This window comes from Phragmites australis, chromosome 2, assembly GCF_958298935.1.
Source record: "Phragmites australis chromosome 2, lpPhrAust1.1, whole genome shotgun sequence".
Lineage (NCBI taxonomy): Eukaryota > Viridiplantae > Streptophyta > Magnoliopsida > Poales > Poaceae > Phragmites > Phragmites australis.
This window is the reverse complement of record NC_084922.1, coordinates 28250917-28272875: the sequence shown is the minus strand read 5'-3', so window position 1 is coordinate 28272875 and position 21959 is coordinate 28250917. Positions and strand designations below refer to the sequence as shown.

At 41.6% G+C, this 21959-nt stretch overlaps 1 protein-coding gene across 1 annotated transcript; it reads right to left on the bottom strand.

Moving 5' to 3' along the window:
• Nucleotides 1-13858: 13858 nt before the first annotated feature.
• LOC133907164 (uncharacterized) lies at nt 13859-20750 on the bottom strand. The gene is made up of 4 exons (XM_062349200.1): nt 18165-20750; nt 16613-16720; nt 16030-16139; nt 13859-14194 (listed from the first exon to the last, which is right to left on the bottom strand). Exons 1-4 carry the CDS (start codon nt 20662-20664, stop codon nt 14099-14101), a joined length of 2814 nt encoding a protein of 937 aa, XP_062205184.1. The 5' UTR covers nt 20665-20750; the 3' UTR covers nt 13859-14098.
• Between the last annotated feature and the right edge of the window lie 1209 nt (nt 20751-21959).

Here is a 21959-nt window from a genome sequence, read left to right as displayed (position 1 = left end):
TGAAATGTCAGATCCAATCTGACTGACAGTCTCTACCGTCTTGTCAACCGGGTTAGCGCCCGATGCTTTGGCTAGGGAATTTTCGACACACGCACGGCTACTCCTCCACACGTTTTTCATGATCCGTGGGTGCAAGCGTTGCGCTGCGCTGCACATGTTTGTCAAAGTATACGCTACCTGGACTGCGTATTTTTTGCCCTTAATTTCTTATGCCTTTGCTGAATTTGTTCGTGCATGTTGACACAGAAGTCAATAATGTACCTTTGGGCACTGCAATATATCCCAAACTCAGGGTACGGTACTAGTCTATTTTTTCTTTTTTTTTAACATTGGTATAGCCACGTGTTAACAATTGTCACAACACCTCGCAAAAAGAAAAAGAAAATTGTCACAGTCGTAGTACGGCACACAACCACCAGTGCACATCATGTACAGACACAGTTTGGTAACTGAATATACAAAACATAGTGCCTAGGGTATAATCCTAGCATCCTTATCGTCATAATTTGTGTCGTATAATCAGATTTTGTTTGGTATGACTTCGGATCTTAACTCTACATTGGATTTTAAATTTATAAGTTAGGATAAAGTAGATTAAGTATTTTTTTAAAAATAAAAATAAAAAATAAAATAGTTTACCTAAATATCCTCGACGTATCTATTACTTTAACTTTATAATTTTTTGGAGCTATAAAAAACCTAGCTATAAGGTTCTTGAAACTGACAAATAAACCACATGTTTTGGAGGCAAGATATTTTTCACCTTCGGTCTTTAGTATATACTATGTGATGTGAGTGAGTCGTGTGATGGTGTAAGTATGTGCATATATGTATTGTTTTTACGGATGTTTCTCAAGAAAAAAATTAAATGTCCTTTTCACCTCAACTTAAATGTGGCTGAAACGCATTGGATTGCAATCCAGCAATCCTGATGGTAGGCAGCAAAACGAGCCACGTAGTAGATGCTTAGGGTCAGACATAGAACGGGGAACTTTGTGATATTGACTGAAAATATTTTGGTTTAAATAACGATTATTTGCATGATTTGGACATGAACAGAGAGGCTGATTCGTGCAATCCAGAAAATGTGGACTCGCACACAGTCTTCGGGTCTCACTCCGTATATATAGCCCATAGCCTGTATATGCACTCCTGCTCTTGCGACGTATGGGCCACGGCTGTATCGACAGCGAGGCAGCAAGAATTACTACTCCGTTACAAGTAGATTAGTCGCGGTAATAGTCATTTGGAGTCATATGCTTGATGTTTACTGCTTAGCCTAAATTCCATGGCCAAAAAGTCAAGTCACGGCCGCCACCGGAGAGAAAGCATCACGTCCTGGTGAACCAATGGCGTAAGCAATGGAATCATGCTGCTACTTTTTCCGCATAGATGCATGCTAAATCAGCGAGCTTGATAAAATAACATCCTTTCGGTGGATCGGCGCTATCGGAGCTTTTCGTTTTCCGATCACACAAGACTCACGTAACGAGAATCTTTGGTAGTGTTGTGTAGCCACGGCCAGTAAAAGAACGGAGGGAGCCACCCACGAGTCCACGACGTGCACCACCGATATTATCATGGCCCGGTGTCGAACCAGCTGCGTTTGTAGCAGCACTCGATCTTTTCAGCGGCGGCGTCGCTGGGAGCGGAGCGGAGCGGAGGAGCAGGCACGATCGAGAATCTGTGGCAGCGTAGCATGGGACCGCTTGGAACCTGGACCTCCCGAAGGCAAAGATGGGGACAACACGAGGACACGGCACGGTGCTAGACCAGCCGTGCCCGTGCGTCGACCCAGCGAAAGGAGTCCGGCGGATGGATGGATTCTTCGGAAGCCTCGGGGCGGGCTGGGGCCGTGGACCACCGCCGCCGTCGGATCACAGGATGATAGATAGGTGCGTGAATGATCCGGCCGCGAACTTTATGCGAGGGAACTGGGCGTGGGAAGGGCCATCGAAAAGCACGCGGAGCCAAATCTCGGCGACCAACCGGCCATATCCGTAAGATTCCGGCGGGCGCGATAAGATGTCGCCATTTGATATAGCATGGACACAGCAGCACAGATGTCTTCTGTGGTGGAGGGAGTGTTAGGTCTAAATATCGTTAACCTAATTGTATGCAAACCGGAACTAAAGGGAATTGGGTCACTTCAATTACCGTTGTTAAAAGATGAAGCCATGATCTTGGTGTAGTCGGGGAAGAGCCACGACAGGGTATCATTCACGTGATGCAAAGGCGTAGCGGGCGACATCGGAGAGGTCCTTCAGTGGTGATGTCCAACGCTCGATATTGGTCTTCAAGCCACTGCACGTGCTAGATTAGATCGGATCTATTAGGTAACCACCGCTAACTATCCAAAAGAACTAACTCACTCAACATTTTTTATGCATGATGTAGCCTAGGACCAAACCGTTAGGTTAGTTATCGCCTACCGACCATTGGCATAAGTTGATCAACCATTGCCATATTCTCAAGGGCAACCATTAAACTGATATCATACTTAACATTCTGTAACTTAATCAAAAGTCTAACATTGTAAGTTCTATACTCAATAGAATAGCACACCAAAATACAGTGTTACAACAGTTATCAAGCACCAATGAACCCAATACCTATAATATACCATCCTATCTTGAAATAGAAAGTCACTTATAATATTGGAAGATGGTTTATACACTTATGGTCTTTTATGCATTTTTTTCATTTATCATTATGTGCGCGGTGAAAAAAAACCTTGTAATTTCCAGAATCCAAGTTTGAGATCTCAATTTATCCCAGAAGTATATGCTGTCAATAAGTTCTATGTCGGCACTAATTTTGAGACAAGTATTTAGCAGAGAATCATTAAACTAAATATGATACATAACACTTATATGTTGAACATAATATTTAACTCTTATAGGTTGAACATTAATAATTTGATTATGGGTCCATCTTTCACAATGTCATATGCTTGGCAGCACCGCTAGACAAGTTGTTACTCGAAGCAAAATTATACTCTTGTGGATAGAATCTTAAGCGAAAAGAGAATTTCCTTATTCTTAATCCACAACAACCTATTATGGATTTCTTATTATCTAATAGTCTTATAATATACCACAAGTTAGCTTGTATCATTAATGATACTTTAAAAGATTGGTTAGACTCATTCCACAATATAGCTTCTCCTGCAAGTGTGAAAATTCGACTTGATGTGGACTTCTTAATATCAACACACCTTATACAATTGATGTCAGAATAACGCATAACTTTATGGTTATGAGACTTCTTATATGTGAGCATGTAGTCATTAGTATCATGCGTATAATGCAGAGCTATCCTTAATAATTTTCCAATGGTCTAATCTGGATCAATAATTGCCAAGTATCTTGGTTACAAACATTAAATGAGGGTGTATACAAACTTAAGTATACATAATGCTCATGATAGTGGCAGCGTAAGAAAAGCTGTTATCGTCCTCAATAATCGGAGTAAACTCCCTTAATATTAGATCTATCTTGGTGAATCTTAATAATCAAAATATAAGAGGTATCACTAAGACAATCTTAATACCCAAAAGAGAAAAAAAAAATTAGGTCTTAAACATTGATATCTCTATTGTTGAAGTTAATAAGATGTCATCTATATAGACATCTAGGAGGTTAAACTTACTCCCACTGATCTTTATGTAGTCTTAAAGTTAAAACTTAAGGTATCTGTATGTGAGGCTCACATTCCAATAGTCTGAAAGAATAGCTTACCCTGCCTCAAAGCTTCCACTAGAATCGACATCTCTACAAACTCAATGGTATGGCTTAAGAAAAATAATAGTAGTGCCAACTTAAGTTTGACAATCCCACTTACATAAGTATCTTAAATTTCCTAGAAAAATTATTAATTTTCTTGAATACCAACTAAATGTATATACGATTATCTTTCATCCTTCCATATATTTAATAGAGTAAGAGATTTGTTCATGAGAGTTATGTCTCACATAATGAAGCACTTTCTTTCTTAACAAGATATTCTATTCTCCCTCTCGAAATGTGGCATAAGCACCAATGTCACAATTTCGATGAACTTTCATAAATATTTCACTCTATGTGAAGCCAATAGAGTTATCAACATGCTTAATGCTCTCTAAATAATTCATAAGAGCTTAACGTAGAGAAACATAAAAAAATTATTTCACATAATAGGGATATAAATTATATTATTAGGGTGGAGGGTTAAAGCATAATTTAGTACTGATGGAAAACTTTCAACAGCTTCAACATTAGCCTCATATCTATTTTCTATGACTTCGCTTTAAAACTTTTATATTCATGAGGTAATGCTGGCAGCATAAATATAGTATTTTAACTGATTATCTCGCTAACTTTCCTTATGAATGCACATATTCATAGATACAATCATAGTTCACTTCTCATTCTTTGCTATTGATCCTTGTAGAAAAGAACGACGTAATGAAGTGAATTAGAAAGGCTCTAATAATTCTTCATGTCCTAGCTCATTAACCTTTGAGCACTCTTATGATCAGTGTACTAGAAAAAACCTTTGAGAAACAAGACAATCTTAACTTAACTGGAGGATTGCTCCTCAAAATTCTAAATTGTATGATCATAAGGGACACTTATTTAGATTGCTCCCACTGTCTTTAGCAAACTGAAATTTCATTGATTTTACATCAATACATTAATTAATCATTAATGGTTTCTCCAATGGAAGCCAATCATTATCATTATATTTGTGTGCATGATCAATATATAAAACCTCAAGAATGATCATCCGCTAAGAATAATATTTACCTTATTCCTTTATTAAGGTACTAGGAATAACCAAATACTTATGACTGAATTAATAATAGGGACATATCACAGATCATTACTTTAATATCCACAATACTATTAATAATTATCTATCATGAAATCAGCCCTACGCATGTTAGGTTAATAACATGCTAATAACAAACCTTAATTATTCCAATTTGCTTCATCATTAGGCAGAAACTAAGAACTTAACATGATGAACAAATTAGCAGTTCAACTTCGTATCACCTTTTGGCATTAAACAAATAATAATTGGACTCACTAATAAAGATGGTAAATAATCACAAACAACTTTGGCTAGTATGTAATCATGAGCCATAAAACATAATCCTTAAATCAACATGAAATCACTAACCAAAACTTTTCGTTGGCTTCATTTTGATTAGAGAAATTACGGGAATGCCGCATGACTATAATTAACATTGGTCAGAATGTAATCGTGTGTCACAACATCCTCAAACATCATCAAATCTCTAATTAAGACTTTTTGATAGTTATATCTTAATCAAAAGCAACTTAATTAATTTAAAATTAATTAAATGACACATGAACATAATAACGTTGTTCAGTATATAGCCATGAGTCATAAATTTAATCATAATCGCATTGTCTCAAAGCCAAAAAAAAAATTAGAGGCAAGCTTAATTATGTGATCAAAATTGATGTGCATTAAACATTACTTAATTACGGAAGTGTAGACATTAAATAATATTATAATTAATGAGCAGTAAATAAATGCTAAATTGAAAATAAAAGAAAAACTTAAGCTCATAATTTAGTGCAAAATTAAAGCATAAGAAAATTCTTAATAATATAAAGGGAGTTAATTAAATATCTCAAGAGAATCATAATAATTAGTCTCATCTTAACTTATCCGCAAAATACACTTAAATATTATTTGTGGCCCAGCTAAAGGCTAGCCTCAATCTTATGCTCAAAATTGGGCCCCTTAAATATGCATGGCCTAGGGACATAAATGTTTCATTAATGGATAATAAATTCTGATAATTCATGATTATAAATAGTTTTGGTTGTAATATAACCATGAAAAGTTAGCATTAAGTATATTAATGCGCAAAATTTGGTTGTATCCCTAAATCAAAATTTTCCATTTGTTTCATTTTGATTTGAGACAAACTTATTCATAAGAAGTCAGAAAATGTCACTAAAAATAAAACTTAATCATTAACTAAAACTTATGCATTCCTCAATTATCATAAGCGCTTCACTTAGGGCAACTAAACATTACTCATAAGTCAAAGCATCATAATTTGGACAATATTCATTAGTCAAGGATGTATAAAATAGTACATCTCTTTAGGCAATTATCAATTGAGGCAGTGCATAATAAAACAAACTAAAGTCCAAAAGTCCTTATCACATGATCATGCAACGAGACTTATTTGGTGATTCATCAATTAATACAGTGCTTAAAACAAAGAAATAGGAAATAGAGCTTAATTGGAAAAGTCATTGAAAATTGACTAAAGCTTAAACAGTCCAAAATAGCTTTTACTGTTGACACAGCCCAAAACAGTCCTGACGCCTGTTATTATGTGCGCAGCCCAAAAAAGAAAAGGACGACCCAGACATAAAAGAAAAAAAGAGAGTCAAAACCTAACTAAAAATGTGCCCTTAACTGAAATTCCATCCCAATTCTAGATGGGATAAGAAAACCTCCCAAGCGGTCCGGCATTCGGCCGGGCCCGTCTAACTTCTGTGTGCAGCCTAGCTAATCTCTGCAGAAGTCGGCTTTGGAGCGACATCGACCATCGGATCAGATTGGACGAACGAAAACGCACGAGATCATAACAAAACCCGCGTGAAAACCTAACCCTAACATCATTTCTCCTCTCGGCCTCCGACTTTCACGAGAGAGAGAGAGAGAGAGAGAGAGAGAGAGAGGGGTTGATGTGGCAAGCGGCGGTGCTAAGGAGGGGCAGCACTATCATGGGCCCTCTCGCTAGAGCACATGAGCAGCCAAGGCTGGACGTGGCTCTCTCGAGGGGATCCTCTGTAGTGCCCTATTCGGTAGCGCTCGACGGTGAGAGGAGTGTAAGCTGCGACGACCGCAACTACCTCACCAGATCTGCCGATGAGTGGAACTTTCGCCAGTGTCCTATAGCGGACATGACCTTTTTAGGGGATATATGTGATTTTGGTGATTAATGACAATATAGTCAATATGATTAACATGTTTGTCAAGTATATATTTTAGTATGTCTCATGAATGCAATACATGAAGAAGTCATTAAAACCAAGTTCAAGAAAGTTTGAATTGGATGAGTTCAAAAAATGTTGTTAACACTGGATGATCCGGTGCTATGAAAGTTATACAATCCAGAGTATTTTTCAACTTAGAGGAGAAAATAAAGACTATATCGGATGGTCCGGTGCTCAGCAAGATATACACACCGAAGCATTTTCCAAGAGGGGTATTTCGGTGCAGAAAAGGTTTGAACACCGAATGGTCCAGCAATGAAGATGAGTGTACAACGAAGGCTTCATCGTAGCATTTTTCAGAAGATTTTTAGTGAAGAGATGAGTTGTACACACTAGATGGTCCGGTGATCAGAAGGTTGTACACATCGGATTAATGCACAGTGAGATGTGACTCTATTGGCTCAAGTAACACACTAGACAGTCCAGTGATAGAGTTCGAGATTACACGGGAATATTTGATATTCAATGTGTTTGAGTGGGGTTGTAACGGCTAGTTTCTACTATTGTACACACCAGATGATTCGGTGTTTCGTTCTATTGTTAACGCTGGATCATGCGATATTCATAGTCTTTTGTGACCATTAGAGCAATGACTAGTGCTTGGGTTTGAGGCTATAAATATCTCCCTCCACTCAGCTATTTGAGTGTGCTAGAGTCCAGAGAACCTCATAGACACTTGATAAGACACGCAAGCCACAAAAGTGCTAAAAGTGATTATCCAAGACAATTAAGCACAAGATTAAGGAGTGATTAGTGCTAATATTGACGTTAAAGCTTGAGTAATTAGCATTATTCGATAACAATTAGGTGTAAACATAGGTACACATGATGATCCGAGGCTAAAACATGGGTTAAACATGAAAATGTGCACTAATATGAGGCTAAGGGTTAATGAATTAGGCCATTAGGCTCTAATACCATTGTTAGGTCTAAAGATCGTTAACCTAATTGCATGAACACTGAAACAAAAGGGAATCATGTCACTTCAATTACCATCTTTAGAGGATGAAGCCATAATCTTGATGTAGTCGGGGAAGAGCCGTGACAGGGTACAATTCACGTGATGTAGAGGCGTAGCGGGTGACGTCGGGGTGGTCCTGCAGTGGTGGTGTCCGACGTTTGGTATTGGTTTTCAAGGCATTGCCCGTGCTAGGTTAGATCGGATCTCTTTGAGGTATCCGTCACTAATTGTCCAAAAGAACCAACTCACTCAATCACTCAACGTTCGGTATTGGAGACCCTTTCTTATGCATGGTGTAGCTTGAGACTAAACTATTAGTTAGTTGTCACCCACCAATCATGAGCATGAGTTGATCAACCGCTACCATATTTTTAAGGACAACAGTTAGACTAAGATCATATCTAACATGGAGCAAGCGAGTAGGGGTACTCTTCTCTTCATCCTCTTTCTTCAATTTTTTTCTCCTTCTGTTGTAAAAAAAATGAAGAGAGCTTCTAAGTGTGCCGGGGAGGTAGAGGGCGTCCCCCACCGTAATCCACCCCTGCGTGTCATAGGACGCGGCAGTTTTGGAGACCGACACGCAGCTGCCTCAAGCGCATGTGCCATGTGGTGTGACCATTGCCCAGATCCCCAGATTCCTCCCGGCCCCACACAGAACAGGCCCCGAAGCTGCCCGTGATCCTCCGATGGGCAGGGCTCCCCTGCGATTCCAAGCCTGGCAACACGAAATCCATCCCTACCAACTACCCGAATCGGCGTGAGTCCGACGACATAGAGCACCCTACAAGCGTCCCATTCATGTACTGGACCCCATGCGTCCCTGTTCACCGGCGACGTACGCCGTCTACCAGCACCGTGCCATGCCTACGTATGCGTACCTTTGACCAATGTTGCGCATATGTGGCGGCAGATTTCCCTGGAGCGGAACAGGGCCGGACGATGCGAACGAACGGGTGGTGATAATGCAGCAGTCCTTGCGATGTATCGTACCACTAGTAGAGACGACGAAGGGTTGATCTCCAAGGACGCCGAAGGGTTACCGAGAGAGAGCGCACGTAAATTCATTTCGTGGTGGCAGGAACAGGGACGCCCACCGACCCGGCATGGCCAAGTGCGGCTTGAAGGCGATGGAAGGAGTGGGTGACCGCGTGAGGTAAGGCGAGCCATCCGATTCCGTAGCGCGGGCGGAGTTGACCCAGCACAAGCGCCGCCGGCAGGGCAACAAGAGTGATGCCCCCCCGTACCGGTTCCCCCACCGCACAACGGTATCCCTGTGATAATGTTGTACTATTGAAAAGATATGGATGTAGTTGCAGACTCGCACTAGGGAAACTTTATATACTCACGAATAAATGTCTTTTGGGTCATGTGTAGTCAAAATTTAAACTTTAGGTATAAATTATTCTTTATGTGTTATATTTAGATATTTAAAAATGATACAGATAGATTTGTTTAAAAAATAGTTTCATAATAATATAACTTCGTTAGATTTTATAAATATATTAAACTAAATTTATAAATATATTATACTAAAAACTAGTAGTAAAAAATATGTTTTGGATTTTAAAATAACATTTATTTGTAGTTGAAGGGAATATAACAAAAACATGAATTACACAACAATTTGTTTTCATTTTTTTAAAAGCATGGTATATGGAACAACTAGTGTACCAGGATACCTGGGGTTTTCGTTAGGGAAAAACACTTGGATTTTTTTATGTATAGATGAAAAGACTTCGATTTAACCATGTAAACATTCGCATACTGTCGATCTCCCGTGACATGACCAGTCCTGCACTCCTGCTCCGTGCAACTGAGTCTGACAAACGGGACCCGTCTATATATAACAAAGCTTTCGTGATGCCCCGATGAAGTCGACAGGACCATCGATCATCATGACGCCTCGCTTAGTTCATTTTCACTTCTTGTGTGAACTCGTTTGCATCTTGTAAACTTGGCTGGGCTTCCATTCCCAGTTCATGTTTTCCATTCAGTGACGTTTTGTTCCCTTTGACAGAACCCTTAAAGGGCTAGTAACATGCACATTCTACTCCAGGAAAGTAGAGAACTGATAAGGACAGCACCAATACTCCATCTGTTCAGAGATAGGAAGTATATTTTTTAAAAAAATCAGACTTTACATACATTAACTAATATTTAATCAAATTATAAAAAATATCTAATGTATAAAAATTATACAACTAAGTTTACAGTTCAAAATAATTTCACACTATATATATGTTTTGTAGCTATAAATAATATATATTTTATAAGAAAACTTTAATTAAAATCTAACTTCAAAAATTAAATTAGAAAAATATATTTACTATTTCTAAACAAGAGTAGTAAAATTCAAGAGCGACATGAGAACACAGGACCTAACGTGGTTTTCTCTCAATTATTGGTGTTCCTTTCGAGATTTGGACACGATTGATGACTCGTCCCTTTCTCTCGTGCAGTGGCACGAACCTGACGACCTCATGATCTTGGGACCGAGTACTTGTCTCGAAGCAGATTTTCATTTTGCACCACGGTGTGTATACACATTATTGAGTTTATACATTCGCGCACTTAAAAAATTCTCAAACAATTCATGCATGTATAGTAACACTTTGGAGCATGTGCACATCGAAGAACTTCCGCAAAAAGATATTCCTGCATAAACAAAGGCAAGATCACTTACGGCAATGAACATTTCCTGCATCGATGAATTTTTAGTATTTTTAAATGTGCATAGTTTACTTTCTGGTACTGATCTCATGCCCCTTTGTTTTTTCAAGGGCTAACCTCACCCACCGGCACCATGTCACTTTAGCCTTTACCTTATGGGGTTCACAGGGCAATTAGACCATAAAGAAGAAATCAAGAGCTCTGCGCAACTGCCAACCACTTGGCAAATCTTTTTTTATTCTGGTCTTCGGATCAGGTATACATTTTCAAACGGCACCGTCCTGGTTGCAGCTTTGAATACATGGGGAACACATGACACTTCAAGGGAGGATACCGAGCTATGCACACTTGGCACTTGGTAGACTGCAGGAATAGTTAATCAACACACTTAATTGTATGATTATATTCAATGGCCACTGCAATTGCTTGCAAAACAGGCAAGTGGAAGCAGTATCATAAAAATAAGCACAACGAGGATACGAAGAACAAGCTAGGCAATACTTTCTGCTGTCGCTGGGTCAACTGTAGAGTTGCACTAGCACCATAAAAACTCCTATTACGCAACCTCTGAAGCTCTTTAAGAATTAAGATTCATGAACGCAAGCATGCGTAATATTATATGACAGTGCATAGAATGGCATGCTCTATGCAATGCATCATTTGCACCTCTAGAGAATGGTGAAACATTGTAACTGATGTGAAGCATAATATCCTTTTGCAGAATATTACACGAGAGGATGCAACTGCATGACAAAAATTGTAAGAGGAAAGATGACCATAACCTGTCCTAAGTTCTTATTGCATATTGTAACCAGATAAGAATGTCGAATCCGAAACAGGTCATCTCATAGTTTGCACATCAAACCAAATTACATACTCACGGTTGATGTTGCCCTTCGGGTTATAATGCCAGAAACATGTCCCAGATGGTTGTCACATGGAAATGCAGTAAGATAGCTATGTTTAGGACTCATGACATAGTGATATTCTTTAGGCATCTATACAATTTTCTAATCTTTAAAATAAAATGGTTAAGTTCATACTTTATAGGTGCCAGACAATATTGTTCAAGCAATTCTGGCATGGCCAACACCATAGTATATTAATGTATGTATCTTCACGAATAAGTCTGAAAACAAGACATAAGGTAACAATCAGAATTTTTAGTTGAACAGCCGCAGCATATTTCCTTTGACCTTCACTATGTCAGCTTCCATCTCAAACATGGGGTCCTTAAACAATTCACACATCAAACACAGACTTGATTGTCCAAATCACCCCTACACAGATACATCCTGACTATTCAAAGAATGAGGAAAAAAAATCAGTTGATCAAACCTTAGAGTAGTCTTCAATTTTTCATCAAGCAGAACTGTTGTTATGAGCTCGGGATGAAGAGGATGAAACCCAAAACAAATGCACCCAACTAATTGAGTGCAAAACTATGACATATGATCAGCAATTGTTGCTGCCATCATCTCTGCACGTACACATGGCTCCATAGTGAGAAATTCAGTTCATGATAACCATAGATAAATCTCTCCTCCAAAAAACTGAAATTATACCTTTGGCACATACGGGAAATTCAATTCTACCATTTTAAGTCAAACAAAGGGCAAGGATGACTACGTCACTTTTGTCTCACCCCTAGATCTCTGATTTCGATTTGGAACAGCAACAGTTTTCCCACGTCTAAATTACCCAAAGAACCCATTCAATATAATCATCCCAAGATTACACTCCAGCAGAAAAAGATCAGATTTCTTTGTGTTAACAGCTAACACTCAACAATCCATCAACTCCTTATCATCAGAAACACCGGTTGCCCGTGCGAAAAGCTCACCGATGAACACTCATGTACATTGCTTCTCAAGCGTATCCTTTGCCCAGGCAGTTCAAGCAGCGCTGCACCCTGAAAGTTTGAAACAAATTACCAAAATAATAACAGGAACCCCACAGCAGCAGGAGTGATCAATAGCAGTAATGCTCTGGAGAAGATGGTGATTGGTGAACCTAGTCCATCGCAGGTAGGGCATAGGCACAGGTTGACGAAACCGGGCCGTGCATCGGAGACCACTCGATGGTGGAGCTACTCCTGCAGAGCCTGCACGCGTAGGTTCCCTTCCCCTCGCAGGCGCCACACGGCATCGCAAACTTCCTCTGAGAGCACAGCACGAGGTGTCGGATACCAGGGTAAGAGAAGGTGGGCATCGAGTGACGGCGGGTCGGCAGCAAAGCCAGCGGGTTTGCGCTTCGGAGGGTGGAGGAGCCCGCATACCTGGTGCCTGGTTGGCGTCGGAGAGGGCGCGGAGGGAGCAGACGGCGACAGAGGAGGCGGCGGATAGGAGGAGGAAGCCGCCGCCGAGGTACGCCGCCACCTGCCCCACCGCTTGCAGCTGCCACCGGACGCGGTCGCCGGCTCCGCCTCCCAGCTCCATCCGCGGCGACGGCAGTGGTGGGTGGGGCAGCGTGCGCTCCCGGCCTTGCGTCCCGGAGATGGGCCTCGTTGGGTTCTTAAGGCCCGTTAATAAACTCGGCCCATATTAGTTGTCTGATAGAATGATAGCAACTGACTTCAAACTTTTGATTTTTTTAAAAAATATTTACTTAATGGAAAATTGCAAAAATATTATGTATTTTCGAAAAATTACTAAAATAGTATCATGTCGGCAGGCCAATTGTTGGGGACCCGCCAGCAATTGGCCTGCCAACATAGTACTATTTTTACAATTTTTTAAAGCAGATATTATTTTTACAATTTTCTATTAAAATAATATTATTATTAAAAAAATGCTTAAACTTTTCAAGTAATAACAAAGGGCGTAAACAGTCCCGAGGAGCTCACTTCCCAGATGGCGATGCTCCATGATAACTGGTAAAGAAGAGGGGAGAGCAAACTTTGTCACATCTGTTGCGACAAATATATATATATATTTTTACTCCGGGCCCTTCCCGGAGTCTTCTCGGAGGCTTTTGACAGGGTGCGAGACAAATATGGCAGGCTACACATACCGTAGGGCCCAGATCGATCACTACAAGCTAGGCAGATCTTAGCGGATTCGCGACACCTGGAAGTGTCCGTGATGCCGAAACCAAGCACGATGGCACCGGCGCTCACCTTCAGCACCCATAACAAACACAGCGAAAGAATCACGTGAAGCCGCAGTATCAAGCCAAGCTTAAACCTAACCTTCCCTAGCAGTGCGACCGCAAAACGGCCATCTTTTCACATTTCTGATTCTAAGCACGCGTTTGTGTTTGTTTGTTTTTTCGTTCTTTTTACCCTGCATACAGGTTGGATCTGAAACTACCCACGGCGGCATTCAACGATAAAGGCTTTACCACCATCCATACTTGAAGACCAGAGAGTTATCCACGGCGGCGTCTGAAGCTACTGGCGTTACAGGGATCATCCAGGCTACATGACCGAACCTGATTAGGCCTGAGATAGCTCTTGGGGAGTTTGCTCTTTCGGGTGAGGCGACCCACCCTGTTCCATCAATATTCGACGACGAACATTACGCTCCTGGTCCTGGCAAAAAGAATTTGAAGAGATCAATGCATGTATAGCAAAATGGTTTTGAAGAAGTAAATAACAATTGACCGTACATGGGCTATTACGTCGATTACCCTTAGATCCAGCCATTTTTAATCACTGTGCGTACAAACAACAGTACCCCTACTGAAAGTGTGGAAAGAATAAGGATTGCAGACAGTGAAAGCTTAAGCCAACAAAGGGGAGGCACAGGCACAGACAGTGAAAGCGCTCCAAGGTTCATCGCAGTGGATACCATGATTATCTAAGATGACGGGGGAAGACAAAAGATACAGATGTTGGCCGGGGTTCAGAGAAGGCACACATGTTTCTTAAGGACTTGTCTGGATAAAAATGAACTAAAATTCCCTTCAGTGCCCACCAAACCAAGGGGATTCTAAACTAGCCAAACAAGCCCTAAAGGAGCTGGCATGACATGGAAAGTTTTATTGAAGGAGCTCACTGATTTATGGTCTAAATAAGCTTTCAACTGAAATTTGGTAAATTTATTTAGTTGCAAGGTACGACTGACTATGCCAATTGATATGTGGGGCCTGGCCTCACTTGTTGTCACAGCACGATGGTATGTGGCAAAATTTCACGAAAAGGCACACAGATTGCACCCATTGAACGATGGGTAGCATTTCTATTGGTAAAAAGAACGAGTCTGTCTATATACGTACTCAATAGAGCAATTAATACTTATGAATATGAGGATCACCATCCTCATAGTCATGGTATTGGTAGGATAGAGTGGATATTCTATCCCAAAGGGATTTTTACAGTTCTCTTTATACGCATTTCTCAATAGAGTGGAAGTCGAAACTACCCCTAGATACGCATTTCTCTGGATAGAGCAGAGGAAGAGTATCTTAATCAAAGAAAACTTATGAGGAAGGCCAGAAACTGTATCTTTTGTGGTATTGAACAAAATATGGACAATTCAATTCCTAAGTTATCCTTTGGCTAAGTATATTTGGAGCGTGGTAAAATGCCTTTTGGTTTTACGAACATTCCAGACACAGTGCAACACCATTCTGAAGATTGGCTCACTTGGTTCAATGTGAAAAACTCATAAGTTGGTGCCAGTGGGGAAGCAGTGTTTTGGTCTATCTGGAAAGTCAGGAACACCGCTTGCTTCCAGCACAGCTTACCACATGATCCTACTGTGTTTTCGGTGTGTTGCTGGATTGAATTGTGGGCTGGACTGCAAAAGGAGGAGGCACGTAAGGCCCTTTGCCAGTGATCCAAACTGTTATGGTGGGTAGCGGCAGAGGCATTCAGTAGGACTCAGGATTGGGCGTCAGTAGTTCAAAAAGACTATGGGCTACTTAATTTTGCCAAATGTGTTCGTCAAGTCCTGATGCTTTTGTTGTTTGTTCTACAGTGTGAACTTTTCGTTAGGTTGCACAATTGTTTCTTTTTCGGTATGGCCAGGTGTAGCCTAGCGCATTTGTATCATTTCTATTATTTCGCTTCTCAAAACTTTTAGGGTTTAGATGCACAAAAAGGACACAATGTGATATTTTTGTCATTTTGTGCATGTGTCCGACATTTGTCGTTTTTTGTATCTCACAAACAGGACTGAGTTTGATCTTGAATTTTTGTGTGGAACCGTAATATGACATCAACTATGGATGATAAAGTTTTCAAAAAATAAAAAACTTTTACGAATTTTCAAGTTTCCAACTTTTAGCTGGTTTTCACCGGATATGCTCCCTATAATTAGTGCTCACCTTTTCAGTGGCTTATACCTTTTTTTCCATCAAAGATATTAGCACAGATAAGCATATATAGCAAGTACATTATGTGGCAAACCATAGTTTACTTACTCCAATTTTGGTGACAAAAAGACAGGTGGAACATCTAACTGCAGGAGCTCCAAAAGGGTACATCAACAATGTCTCACATTGCCCACAATACGCCTTACCAACTTGATGTTCTGCCAAAAAATAAAGGTAAGACACTCTTGGAACGATAAAAAGAAACTGCATACACAAATCCAAGAATTACATCAGTATGTTGTAAAAGCTGTCATCCATGGATTAGAAAGAATAAATTGATATGAATTTTGAGCAAATAACCATCCGAAACTCGCAAAGCTGTTGTGTAAAAGACTTCATAGGGTAAAAGCAACCTAAAGCAAAGGATCAAAACTCTCCAACTCTCCAATTTTCTGAGGGTAAGTGCGCTAGTGTTGATGTTCATGGCGAATCAAAAGTGTAAGACTGAAATTTTTTAGAGAGAAAAAAAAAAGCATAGCCAAACTATTACAGCATAATTAAGAAATAAGATGGTTCATATTTACGGATTTTGCAAAAACAAAATAACAATTGCAAGGCAAAGATATAATGAAATGGCAACAGATTAGGGGAAGGGAAGCACACTGTTGAACAACCTAGAAATAGTACTCACCTTCCAATACAAGGTTTATTGTCAAACAACCAGAACACTGAACATGAACAGCACCTCTAGGATATGCAAGAAGTTCACGACAGCATCCGCATACCATCTGACCCATTTCTGTACAAGTTACCAAGTAAGTGAAAAACAAAACAAAGAAATGTACAAGACCCACATTATGCAGAGTATTTCTCTAAGAATATCTATAAATAGATGGGATACTGTTAAACAGCCCTGATTTCTTCATAGGTACAGAAATCTTCTTTAGTTTGAAAACACATATGGATTGCTCTTATAACCAACAATGGCTCAGATAATGAGTTTTCTTACAATGTATAGCCAGCGTCTGGACATTAAGTTTAAAGATGAATGCGCAAAAATCTAGATCAGCATCTTAAGGCAATAGCTTGTGTACAATATAGTTTCTACCTTCTATGTTATTCTTTTAAAGAGCATGTTATTACTGTAGCCCCCAATTGTAATGCAACAGCAGAACTTCCATCACTGTGCAATACCATATTTTCCAACTTTCATCTCGACTCCTCTTTCCTCTATGATAAAAGCATGATTCGTTATTATATTAATTAACATTAACATATCGCACAAAGGTTGATATTTGTTCTAAACCCAAACTTACCATAACTCAATTAAGATCAATTTTCAGAATCCCCTAAGGAGCTGTGCAGCATTCTGGTCAAGGGCCTAGCGGATGCCAGGGCCCATTGCTGTGTGCCAGTCTGCTTCTAAACAGCCTCAAGAGAAATTGTCAAGGTCATTGTTATTTGTCCATTAACCATGTACTTAAGGGGTTGAGCTTTAGGCATCCAGGCTGTCTTATTTTCTCTTCATGCAGTTTGTTCAAAGCGGTATGCACTAGTTTAGTTATAACACCTTTTTTTGTTATAAACAAATATATTTCAGTATGCACTTATGTTAATTGATTCCCTTGGTCAAGTGCATAATTATTGAATGAAACTGTACTGGTAAAACTATATATTGAGATATCAATGGAGCGATAAGTTAGTTGCACAGAACATGCTTGCTAAAGGTTAAGGCATTTATGGTAATTCTCTCCTGTAATTCGTTAGTTAGTCTGTACAGCTAACTCATGCAATAAATCTAATTTCTCAGGCCACATTTGCAAGATACATACCTGAGAAAGTATACTACTCATGAGGAACATGTTTGAGGCTTGGTGCTTTATACAATTATACCTCATGCCTTTGTGCTTAATATCAGTGGTACTTATCACTAAATATTTAATGGACCCTGGTGATAATCATCACATTACATTATATTGATTCCAATTAAATCTATATAGCAAGTCATATAACACGTTGCCCCATTGAAGTCCGCAAATTCCTCTCTTTTTTTCTTTTTCCTTCTGGTGTGGTCTAGATGCGCAAGATCCAATTAAAGGTTCGTTTACCAGCTTTTAAACTTAACTCATAAGCATTATTAAGTCAGGAACTTAATAGATGACTACACAAATTACTAAGTCAACACAAACAAAATTAAGTCTGAAAATATATCTAATACAGCAAAAGAATGGAACAATGCTAACCAAACTTTGTGCAAAGAGGTGGTGGTGGCAGTAGCGGCTGTTCCAGGGAGTCCAATTTTTCATAGCCTGGGGGTGCCATTTCTGGTGAACAAGGTGCATCCTGCACAGATGGAGAAGATGGATGATGCTGGGGTTGTGGCAATGAACCCTCTCCGCTCTTCGATGGCGACTGCAGTGCAATTGCAATTTCCAAGTCTGTATATGTTGCCTGCAATGAAGATGGTAGCTGAGCCGTTTCCTCTGACTTAACAGCCACAGACTTTGTGGCACATGCCTGTGGTGAGGGATCTATTGTCTCGGCTAGATGGAGAGAGGTCGGCTGAGAGGACTCCAAATTCTCAAAACCCGCAGGAGCGATCTCCGGTGAACTAGGCGCAGCCTGCACCATAGGAGAAGACACTTGAGGCTCTAGGCATTGCAATGGCCCCTCGCACCCATTCTCCAGTGGTGGTGGCAGAATAGATCCTTTGGCCTCTTCCACTGCTCCTACTACATACAGAGGATGACACACTTCTTCCACTGTGACTGTCTTCTTGGTCATTGCATCTGTCAAGGCGTCTGGGGTCTGAACAAGAGGAAGAACTGAAGCTGATGGCAGCAGCTGCGAAGACACCACATTCTCGTACCCTGAAGTCACCATCTCTAGCGAACAGACTGTACCATGCATGGTTTGAGAAGGCAGCTGGGGTGATTTGTGTGGCAATGACCCCCCTGCTTGATTATCTGATGGTAGTGGCAGTGCAGATGTGGCATCCATGTGTACATCCATCTCTTTCAATGCAGATGGCTGAGGAGCTTCCATTTGTACATCCACAGCTACTACCTCATCCGTCCCGGTGGTGGCGGAATCTTGCATTATATTTATGCATGCAGTTTGCAGCAGAGGTGGAGTGGGCAGCTGTAGCTGTGATGACCTGAAATTCTCAAATCCCGGGGGTTCCATATCCGGTGAACAGGGAGCAGCTTGAATTGTGGGAGAAGGTGCTCTTGGCAGTGGCCCTTGCAATGAACCCCCCGCTCCACTCTCCATCGGTGGCAGCAGGCTCCACACTGTGTTTGTCCCCACATCTGTTGCCTCCAATGCCGGCACCGAGCAAGCCTTTTCCGCACACATCACTTTCACTTCGTTGGTGGCAGCCACATCTGGTAAGGAGTATGTGGTTTCAGCTGGGGGAGCCAGAGTCGGTAGTGGTATCCATGACAACTTACAATTCTCAAAGCCCGGAGGCGGCATATCTGGTGAACATGGTGCAGCTTGTGCCATGGGAGAAGATGATCCCAGAAGTTGCTGTTGCAGTTGTCCCTCTGCTCCACTCTTCAACGGTGGCTGCAGGCCAGGTGATATGTCCATCTCCGCATCCATGGCCTCCAATGCAGGCACTGACCCAGCCGCTGCCTCCAGCATCATGCCCACAGCAACAGCATTGGTGGCTGCCGCTTCTACCAAAGAGTCTGTGAATTCAGCCGGCAGAGTAGGAGGTGTTAGTGCCAGCCATTGAGATTTAAAATTCTCAAAACCCGGAGGTGCCATCTCAGGTGAACAGGGCTCAGCTTCCATCCCGCGAGAAGATGATGTCTGCACTGGCTCTTGCAATGACACCTCTACACCACTCTCCAGTGCTGGTGGCACACCAGGTGCGGTGGTCGTCTCCCCGTCCATTGCCTCCAATGCAGGCGGTGAAGCAGAAGCTTCTGACACCACAGCTACTACCTCATCCGCCTCTCCATCCAGAAAGGCGTGTGTGCTTTCAGCCGGAGGAGGAAGAGGCGATGGCGTCTGCTCGGGCTCCGAATTTTCAAATAGTGGAGGCGCCATTTCCGGAGATGGCGGTCGCGGCTGTTGCTGTGGAGACAACCCTTCTGGTCCACTCTCCAATGGCGGCGTAAGCGGCGCGGGCGCGGTTTGTGAATCCGCGTCCATCGATTCGGGCGCAGGGGGTGGCCAAGCGGCTTCCTGGGACGGCATTGCCGCAGCCTCGACGGTGGGGGGATCCGGGGAACCACGCGAGGTCGTATCCGGAGGAGTAGGTGGGGGCGAAGGCGGTGGTGGAGCATCCTCCGGCGAGGCCTCCCCGATTTGGGGAGACGGAGGAGGCGAGGCGGCCGAAGCCGCCACATCGGGGGAGACCTCAACCGCCACGTCCTCCCGACGCGGCAAAGGGGAAGCGGGCTTCTCCGTGGAGATCGCTTCAAGCACAGCTGAAGCGGCGGGCGCCACCTCCGGAGGATGAGGGAGTAAAGGCAGCGGGTCCGCCCCGTCGTCGATCGGCGGCGGAGGCTCGTCCGCCTCCGGACGCTCCGGAGTGGCTTGTTCTAGAGGCGGCGTCGGGGCCAGGGTGGCGTGACCGGGATGAGCCGCCTCCGGTGGAGAGGCGGTGGCCAGGGAGGAGCTCTCTTGGGCAGGACAAGGGGCAGGAGGAGAAGAAGGTGGAGATGGTGATGGGTGCATATCTGCGCTCTCTGTCTCCGGCGGTGGATCCGCCTCCGGTGAGGCCGCCATGGGCGCCGGGAGAGGTTCCGGGGGGTGAAGCGAGAGGGGGCTTGGTTCCTGTTTGATGTTTTACTGGGTTTAGCCTGATCAAGTAAAATCTGAGCCGTCCATATTTGACGGTTTTACCTTCGGTTCGTCCCTTGCCACCGCTCATCGGTCGCACGCGCTATGGAGTGTGGAATGGGCGGAATAATGCTCAAGAGGCCCATCTGGCCCACAGACTGTTTGTTTGGGCTCTGTGTGGTTTACAAGACGTTGGTGAGTATTTAATGGGTAGTTCTAGTTTAATATTTAGTTTAATTTTTTAATTTAATTAAATGAGAGTGAATCTCTAATTATTTTTTTAGTTTTGTGCCGATTCAATGATCCACAAACTACAAAACTCCCAGTGGCCCATGAATAGATGGCTATGATAATGTGAGCCAGGAAATGCTTTGAGACGTTGGGCTTTTTCTGTGAGCCTAGAAAATGCTTTGAGATGTGAGGGTTTTTTTTTCCTTTCCTTTTCTCTCTTGAAGATAGTTTTGTAATCTTGATATTATATCATAAATTAGACCGAAGTTATGATAATTTTCGTACATTTTTTTATCCCAATATGTATTTATTTTCCCATGAGGAAAATGTTGCATTAGGCCTTTAAAGGGACCGCCTTTAAAATATGTTGTTTGGTCGCAAATTGTTGCTGAAATATTCTTTTTCCAAAACCATTACCTTATGTCTAGGCGTGTAGCAAGTTGTTGTTTTAAGTATTTCCAAATTACTACAGGCTCTTTCAGAAGCTGTTGCATTAGTTATTGTGAAACGTGCACTGAGGTCTTTTTAAATAAAGCTGCGTAGGTCTACCAAGATTGTTGTTTAAGGTCTTTCACGGTTGTTGTACTAAGAATTTTAATTTGTCGCATTATGACTTTATTTTTTTCATCATATGGAAAGGTTAAAGATATAGCAAAGCTTTCGCTCTTTATATTAACTAGAGCAAATATGCAAAACTGTGGATGGATCAATAAAACTATTACAAAACTACATATTTTACAAGACTTTATCAGATAGCTACAATTAACTTTAGCAAGAAATTTATTACAAAGCTACATATTTTGAAAAGGAATTTATTAAGAAAAACGTAATCAAGGATCCTCCATTCCGAATAATGTACCCCTAGGGATATATGGTCCTGCACCCCAGCCTGCCTATCGATGTGGCACATAGCCGAGAGATTTTGTGAGATCATATAGCATGAATGTTATCTTTTTCAGAGTAAGGAACGATAAGCTTTTCCGCAGATAATTAGTTATCGTATAAAGTCC

Bases quoted from the DNA above. Each gene is read 5' to 3' on its own strand.
- LOC133907164 (XM_062349200.1), bottom strand. From the start codon at position 20,664: ATGGCGGCCTCACCGGAGGCGGATCCACCGCCGGAGACAGAGAGCGCA. The intron at 16,140-16,612 runs GTGAGTACTATT...ATTTTTTGGCAG, and splicing joins AATAAACCTTGTATTGGAAG to AACATCAAGTTGGTAAGGCG. The intron at 14,195-16,029 runs GTAAGTAAACTA...TCTTTTTGCCAG, and splicing joins TTTTTGTCACCAAAATTGGA to GACCAGGAGCGTAATGTTCG.